The sequence below is a fragment of the Limulus polyphemus genome, unplaced genomic scaffold, assembly GCF_000517525.1.
Source record: "Limulus polyphemus unplaced genomic scaffold, Limulus_polyphemus-2.1.2 Scaffold1430, whole genome shotgun sequence".
Taxonomy (NCBI): Eukaryota; Metazoa; Arthropoda; class Merostomata; order Xiphosura; family Limulidae; genus Limulus; species Limulus polyphemus.
This window is the reverse complement of record NW_013667040.1, coordinates 243,477-252,844: the sequence shown is the minus strand read 5'-3', so window position 1 is coordinate 252,844 and position 9,368 is coordinate 243,477. Positions and strand designations below refer to the sequence as shown.

Here is a 9,368-nt window from a genome sequence, read left to right as displayed (position 1 = left end):
AGAATAATGAATTCGTCACAAAATATATTACACTCTATGAGTGTTTTACCAGCACCTTACAACTCTGTCCATGATAATAGAAATAAAAGCTGCCACGTGAAAAATATTTCTTGTTACAAGAACTTCTGTTCAAAAGTATGTTTTCTCCGTTTTTGTGTTTTCTAATTAACATGTTCTTTACCTGCTATGTTTTATAGACAATTAAACTATAACATACCTACATTTTTGACCACGTATTCCCACTATATTTAGCCTTATTGTTTTACCATGACACCTCAGGGTTGTAAATTTTGACACTATGTAAATTTACTTCACTTTGTGTAAGTCAAGAATTCAAATAAACTTGCTTGAGGTGATCTATAAGAAGAAAAACTCACAGTACACATCCTGCATGTAAATATTGTTTTATGTACACATTCGATGTTAAATCTTAGCATTGTAAAGCACATTGTGATACATGCATGTGGCATATATGTTAATTGTTACAATTAATTTGTTTTTCACGAGCTAATTCCGTATATATGTATACAAAAATGAAAATATTTTTTTTTTCTACCAAAGTTTGGTTAATGTTTTGTAAACTCCCAGGGATATTTATGTAAATGTATATATTTTTTGAATATTATTACAATTGATTTAAGAGCAGTAATTTCAATCTTCAAGTCTATAGTTTAAACCAGAAGGAAATTAATACTCACATAGTTGGCCGAAACATCACTGTATCTCGCTTTATACTGTGTGTGTGTGTGTGTTGCATGTATAGTTCCCCTGATGGGTCAGCGGTATGTTTACGGATTTACAACACTAAAATTCAGGGTTCGATTCCTCACGGTGGACAGAGCGCAGATAGCTACTTCTGTGGCTTTGCGCTAAAAAAAACAAAACACATAATAATTACACGTGTATTTCTCTAGTAATAAATTTGTGTAAACTCTTTCTGTCAAACTTTAATTCTATAGAATAAAAAAAATAATTTTGTAACCTTCAAAATGTGCATTATATGAAAACTCTTAAACATTTATAAACTTTCTTTTTATAAAATCAACTAATGAAATATAATTCATACACTACCCATCACATACGAACTTTTGTCATAAGTAACTTGTACGAGAAATCAATTTTATTCATAGAATGTTTGTAAACTGACATGTTGTTTCGACTTTGTTTAATTGAAACGTGCAGTTACGATACGGGCCTGGCATGCCCTGATTATTGCCCTCGTCTCGCAAACAATCTCGCTCTTTTAGCCGTGGTCAATTCTACTAACCGTTGGTAAAGAGTAGAGCAAGAGGTGGCATTGGGTATTGACTAGCTACCTTCCCTCTAGCCTATCATTTCAAAATTAGGGACGGCTGTTCCAAACAGCTCTCGAGTACCTTTGAGCGGAATTCGAGAAAACAGTCAAACAGTTAAGATACGTACAAATCTGAGGCTGTAACAGTATGTATATTCGACTTAATCTGTTAGCTCGTGAGCAGGGTTTTAAAATTGTATCGGGCCCGGCATGGCCAGGTGGTTAGGGCGCTCGACTCGTAATCTGAGGATCGCGGGTTCGAAGCCCCGTCACACCAAACATGCTCGCCCTTTCAGCCGTGGGGCGTTATAATGTGACGGTCAATCCCACTATTCGTTGGTAAAAAGAGTAGCCCAAGAGTTGGCGGTGGGTGGTGATGACTAGCTGCCTTCCCTCTAGTCTTACACTGCTAAATTAGGGACGGCTAGAGCAGATAGCCCTCGTGTAGCTTTGCGCGAAATTCAAAAACAAAACAAAAAACAAACAAATTAAAATTGTATCGCACGTTCAATAAATGTTTATAAAAGTAATTTAGTTTGATTCGAAAAGCAAATCACACCGTGTATACAATATAAACACAATTCGCCACTCCTTCTTATGTATTTACATTTTCAATTATCCAAAACTGTATTACGATAAAACAATAACGAGAAGAAAAAAAATATTCGGTACACTTCCAAGTTGTCAAGCGAAAAAAAAGATAATAAGATTTTTTAAAGCAGTGTCAATCTTCGATTTACTTAATATATATATATATATGTTTTGGCTTTATATAATAAATAAACCAATGCAAAAAACAAACCAAAAAAACATTCGTGCACTTCCGATTATACGTGAATATAGTTCAATTTTCAAAATAGCCTACAACTAACTTATTCTTGAGGTTTGTTTGCAGGTAAAAGCATATTGATTACGTAACTTAAATGTGATCACATTGTTAAAGACAACCCTATATCCTATGTTATTAAATAAAGTTCCCACATATTAGATGTCAAAAATAATCTCGTCACCATCGACGTCATAGATCAATGTTTCTCAACCGGATTTGCCAGACGACCTCCGCGTCCAAGCTTTGGTCGTCGCGATCCCCCCCCCCCCTTATCTTTACAAAGATGAAAAAAACAGTTCGACATAGTTCATAACAAAGACGATATGTGCACCGCCCAGACCCCCGAAAAAAGGTTGCACCAGCGCAGACAGCTCGTGACCTCTTTGGAAACCTGAGAAACACTGTCACAGATGATCAACACGGGTGAGCACCCTCGAAATAAAAATCTATCAGACTAGAAGGTAGTTTTCATTTGTGTTGTCCAAGAACTTAAAACCAATCGTTAAGTGTTCACTAAAAAAACAAACAAACAAGAACTTAACTTTATTGTTTCATATATAACCATTTAAAATTTTATCAGTTTTATTAAGTAATAGCTATAGTAATAATAACGTAATATTTTATATAATTAATTTAAAAATAATTTAGTTACTTTTAATGTAACGTTTTAGTCTATAAAATATATTGAATGCTATTATTTACATCATATAACAGCGACCTCTAACTACAATCGAAAGAACTATTCTTATATCACATGAGAGCGCCCTTTTTAGAACTGATATGATGCTATTAGATTCTCGGGCATCACAGATTACTTGACCTCGACAGTCAATTTGCGCGTGAATCTGAAGAATAGAATCCTTATAACTATGTGTGGATGTCACGTTTTGCTGGTCATTCATGTGTGAACAAAATTGAACAGTCATTCGTCTGTTTAGATTCTCATCACTCTTCCTTTCAGTTTATTCAGAAACATGAAAAATATCGTTTCTTTGACGTTAGTTTTTCTCAACCATAAATTGATTTTGAACGAACAGTGATGTATACTTATATATATTATACCATGCTCATAATGTATACTTATATATATATATACACACATATTATACTATGCTCATAATGTATAAGAAAACGCGGGGATCATGAAAATAACATTGATGTGTATATATATATATATATTGATACAATGCTCTTAATATATAATAAAACGCGGGAATCATAAAAGCTGTTATTACACTTGTCGAGTTAACCTACTGCCAATCCGTTTTAGTTTTGTATTTTTCTTTAAGGAAATCCATTGTGTTAATTAACGATTTTCTTTTATTTACTAATTATTTATTTTTACTAATGGATTCTACTGTTAATTCAGAATATATGTTATACCTTACTCTTGAAGCATAAGGGTCTCATAAGCTCAAAATACTTTGGCACTATTACTTTCTTGGCCTGGCATGGCCAGATGGTTAGGGCGCTCGACTCGCAATCTGAGGGGTCGCGGGTTCTTTATAATGTAACGGTCAATCCCACTATTCGTTGGTAAAAGAGTAGCCCTACAGTTGGTGGTGGGTGGTGCCTTCCCTCTAGTCTTTCACGGCTACATTAAGGACGGCTAGGACGGATAGTCCTCGTGTAACTTTGCGAGAAATTCGAAACAAACCAAACTGTTTTCGATGGAAGTATATATACAAAATTGCTTTGAAAACTCTTTATTCCTCTGATATGGGCGAAACAGGTCGACCTTTGGATGAATAAGCACAGATGTATTCTTTTATATATTTTGATAGAGAATAACAGTAAATGGACAGCATCCAAAGTTTATAGGAAGAAATTATTCACGAACAAAATGACAAATGTAGGAGGTATAAAAGCGACTCTTTATCAAGCGATATTATAAATACGAATCCAGACCAACTCCATTTCTCTTTTCTGATGAAGCAACCTTATAACTTCTTGTTGCTGCCACCGTTGCTTATTGATTTGATTGCTGTTTCTGTCATCTGACGCTGGAAACTGTTTATTTTGTCATATTAATATTACACTTGATAGCGTTGAGTTAATTTATCGAAATGTTACATTTTTGGGGATTTCTGACTTTTTTATTAGAGGTCTTTCGTAGGTTTCTTTTAAATATTTTAAAACCATTCATTGATTTGTGTGGTAAAGAAAGAAATGGTTACTATGGTGATTGATCTGTGAAGCTAAATCATTTATTCATTTATCTAAGAAATTTATGAATCTCTAAACATATAATTTATTCATCCTAGTAACAAAAAAGAAAAAAAAGGACCACGATGGCTGACCTACGAACTTAAACAATTTATTTATTTTTGTAACAAAAAAAAAAGTATTGATGACATTGCTGACCTATGATCCCAAATAATTTGTTTATTTTAGTAAAAACAACAACAAAAAACAAACAAACTATGAACATGGCAACTGACCCATGAACCAGACACAGTAACCAGTTTTGTTTTGTTTTCACTACTGAAATTATTAAAAAATTAATGGTTTATTTACACGGACAGTTATTGTGACTAGCCTGTCCGTTGTTGTTTAAACGAATGAATGTATTATGCTTATATAAGCAAGAAATTCTGGAACAATTCATAGCAACTTTCATATGAAATTAAACTTTTAATTCACTTCAGTAAAAATAAAATAAAGGACTAATCACTATTTCAAATCGAGTTATACTTGGATAGCTTCAGAGTCGTATATACACACTGGTGATCTTCAATATTGTGAACGAGTGCTTATTATATAACAAGGCTGGAATGGAGTAAACCAATAAATAAGCTAACACGCCTCATAAGGGTCACCCTTCACCTATGACCTCAAATGTAACTTTGTTCCGTCACACGTACTTTTAATCATGTCTTTACTAGGGTACGTAATATTCACAAAGGATCTTGTTCATGTGTTTAAGCACAAAGTTACACCATGGACCCACCGCGAGTATCAAAACCTGATTTTTAGTTTTGTAAGTCCTTAGACTTACTGCTGACCCGCCGGTTTGCCACAAAAAATCTAGATGGTTGGGTCATAAATACTTACGTTGTTCTGTTGTTTTTTAGTCTATATGTTTTTAGGTTACATCGTTAATAAAACTAGACCCGCCGGTTTGCCACTAAAAATCTAGCTGGTTGGGTCATAAATACTTACGTTTTTCTGTTGTTTTTTAGTCTATATATTTTGAGGTTACATAGTTAATAAAACTAGATCCGCCGGTTTGCCACTAAAAATCTAGTTGGTTGGGTCATAAATACTTACGTTTTTCTGTTGTTTTTTAGTCTATATGTTTTCAGGTTACATTGTTATTAAAACTGGACCCGCAGGTTTGTCACTAAAAATCTAGCTAATAAAACTAGATTCGATGTATGTACTGTCACATCTTGCCAAATGCTCTGTTGTTTTCTCTTTCCGTCCTGTGAGCTATAACCGAGAAATGTAAACTGATCAGAAAAGTCACTTAAAATAAATAAAAATTGCCTCTACGGTATATGTCTTATACTCACCTGAACTTGACAGATGTAGACATTAATCAACCTTACAGGTAACGGCTAGCTGATGGTATGATGTCGCAGAAAATCTCATTAACTCGTGTTATTTTTTTTTTGGTCAGAAATCAGTATCAGAAGATGCAGGACAACCAGTTAGTGTTCATAGATTTGTATACTTCTGAGATTATTTCTTGGTGAACAAAGTTGTTAATTATTTATTTTTACAATTATGATTATAGTTATTTAAACTTTTATATAACCAATTCGTGCAAAAGTGAATTATCATGCAACGTTTTCTGGTGCAACGAAATATTTTAATATAAGTGTTATCAGGCCCGACATGGCCAGGTGGTTAGGGCGCTCGACTCGCAATCTGAGGGTCGCGGATTCGAATCCCCGTCCTACCAAAACATGCTCGCCCTTTCAGCCGTGGGGGCGTTATAATGTGACGGTCAATCCCACTATTCGTTGGTAAAAGAGTAGCCCAAGAGTTGGCGGTGGGTGGTGATGACTAGCTGCCTTCCCTCTTGTCTTACACTGCTAAATTAGGGACGGCTAGGGCAGATAGCCCTCGTGTAGCTTTGCGCGAAATTCAAAAAACAAACCGTTTTCTCTAATCACCTTGACTTTCTTACTGTCATTTCACACTTTTAAAGTGTTGAGCACAACAATCTTGTCAAGAATACACATTATTGGCGAACCCCAAGTTCTAGTGCGAACTTCAAGTACGCCCTTTGGCGTTACTAAATAATTTTCGACACGTCAATCACTATTTGCAAATTGCTTGGGTTTGAAATATTTTATTTTACATTTAACAAATAACTTTATAACTTTTCCTTTTCTTTTTTATGTAACTGTAAAAAAATAGCTTAAGCAGTAGTTTAATTTCTAACGAATATTTTGTGATTTTTTTTTCTGTTCGGGCTTTTGTCTTGCAAGGGATGAAAAATTAAAATGACAGAATAAAACCACTAACGTTACAAAACGATTATTTTACGCTTCTGCAATAAAAAGTTTCGTATAAAACATTATACGAAATAAAATAACAGTTTTTATTTTCAAAAAATCATAATTAGGCTTAACACTGGTTTATAGGATGTAATCTTCCTTAGGTGAACCTGTTCTATATTACACTTATATTCTAACTTGATTGTTTATTAACGATACCTGAACACACATATTCTGAAAACTTGGCAAACTGGTAGTGTAATCATTTCAAAACAAACACTTCATAAATATTATGATAACTAACCAGTATAAGTAGTTTGTTCCTAAAAGTTTCTGCATTAAACTTAATTCGTTTCAATAAGTTTTTCTCTCAGTTATCACAGTAAAAACCCGTGATCTATAAAACCAGCTTTCACAATGATAATCCTTTATTCATTCACGTTGTGGGTTTGTGAATTTGTTTGTCCGCAAACTCTTCTCCCACTTTTGGAGCTAGCAGGACCAAACTTGGCAGACGAACTCGGGGTGATCCAGCGGGCATCCTTATTTAGCCCCTACTAAGGGGGTAACTGAAGTAGCCTCCCCAATAGGCCACCCGGTCACTATGGGGGCCTAGGATTATGTTTTCAGGGTTACCGAGTTGAAATCTGATATTAAATTTTGTGTTTGTGCTTCTCCCTCCCCTGGGATCCCGGGGACGCCATTTTTGAAGTTCATATCCCCCCTCACAAGATAGCAGGACGAAACCTGGCTCACTTACTGAGGTACCACGAGTGGCTATCCTAACGATTTGTTTTCTCGGGTACTTACTCCTTTGGGGTAGATATAAAAGTAACTGGGGATAATGGAGAATTTTTATCAGTACATTGGAATCTCTGCGGATCACGAGGGGTCCTATGAACCCTGCAGCGGCGTGCAGCATTTTATTTTAGTCTTATAAGGATAGTTAAGGAAAGATAGATTTCCTTAGTAAGGAAAATCCAATTATAAATGACTACTTCATATGGCGTTTAATTAAAAACAACGACAAAAAAAAACAACAACATGTAAATGTATGAAATGTATTTTACTTAAATATAACGATGAGCCTAACAAGCAATATTTATACTGAAGAGGTGTATAAGAAGACAAAACAGACGCTGGAAAATAAGCTTCTGTGGTACGTGAGTACTTATATATCACGGAACCAGACTACAGGGCACGTCAGTAGTTAAGATAATGATGTGACCAACCTTTAATGGTAAAAGCGGCGAGCTACCTCGCGCTCGTTAGTCTCTCTCTCTCTCATTCGCTAATTTACTTAACCAAAGACTCGTCGTCTCATAAGAAATTTAGATAAAGATGTAAGGCGTCATCCAGAAGGCTTCTTAAGGAGATAATGGTTGAATTAGATGGGAGCCTAAGAATAAAAATATTAAGGTTTCAATCGATGAAATAAAGTATTTATTCATCATTTTTGTTGTTTTCTATTAATTTAGGAATGAGTATTGAAGCTATTGAAGACGAAAATCAGCAGCTCATTAACGACCTCTACCGTCTTCTGAAGAAATATACAAACCTGCGGAATATCGTTCATGAATTGAATCTAGCATACAGAGACGCGAGACTTTATCCTATTATACCTCGTTATACCATGCTAAAAGAAATGATAAAAGACGTATTGAGAGACCCAAACTATATGGAGGTATGCCACGAAGACGTGGGGAAAAATTTGTGATTAACGCGCTTCAAATTGATCGCTGAGACAACGTCGCTGGTCGTGTCAGGAAGTTGCCGCCAGAAGGACACGCAAATTAATGTTTTGTTGATGTTGTTTTCAGTCTATCTACTTAATGTCTGTGATGTTTGGCAAATTCGTGCAGTTTTTTTGTTTCAAAAATAACTTTAAACAGTAATAAATGAAACGTTAAGAAGGTCAGCATCTATATGCAAGGAAACGCGTGTGTAACGGCTTATATCTAAGGTAACCCATTATGATTTTCTGTTTAAAAAAATAATGCCGGCTCTGTACTCTAAAAATAAAATGAAAATTTGTTGTCGACATGGATTATTTTTTGTAACACAAGTACTTTCATTTTTGTAAACTATTTTTTATTACACGTTCACACTAATTTTATTACAAGATCATTTTGTGTGAACAATACGATTTGTTAGTGCTCGTGGAATAATACGATCCAATCAGTATAAACGACACAGCATACAACACAATTTTATGCACAAGTTGTTACACATAGATTGGTAGTTGCCCCCAGTGGCTCAGCGGTAATTCTGCAGATGTACGGTGCTAAAATCGGGTTTCGATACCTGTGGTGGGCACAGATTAGCTTTGTGCTTCACTTTAGCCAATCCAAAGTACGTAGGACATGCCGCTGTGCTACTGGGGGGCCTCTCAGTCAGACAACCATCAATAGCTCTTGAAGAACTTCAAGTACTTAAATACACACACAAAAATACACACTGGTGTATCTGTGGAAAATTTGGATTTGAATAAAATACACACTGGTGCATCTGTGGAAAATTTGGATTTAAATAAAATACACACTAGTGTGTCTGTGGACAATTTGGATTTAAATAAAATACACACTGGTGTATCTGTGGACAATCTGGATTTAAATAAAACACACACTGGTGTATCTGTGGAAAATTTGGATTTGAATAAAATACACACTGGTGTATCTGTGGAAAATGTAGATTTAAATAAAATACACACTGGTGTATCTGTAGAAAATGTGGATTTAAATAAAACAATACTGGTGTATTTATGGAAAATTTGGATTTGAATAAAATACACACTGGT

The 9,368-nt window shown here is 34.9% G+C and overlaps 1 protein-coding gene across 1 annotated transcript in view; it reads left to right on the top strand.

The window, feature by feature from the left end:
• LOC106463527 overlaps nucleotides 1-8,590 on the top strand; it is a 28,431-nt gene extending 19,841 nt beyond the window's left edge. The window contains exon 4 of the mRNA XM_022391048.1: nucleotides 8,050-8,590. Coding sequence (XP_022246756.1) covers nucleotides 8,050-8,288 — 239 coding nt within the window. The 3' untranslated portion in view covers nucleotides 8,289-8,590. The remainder of the gene's footprint in view (nucleotides 1-8,049) is intronic.
• The last annotated feature ends 778 nt before the right edge of the window (nucleotides 8,591-9,368 follow it).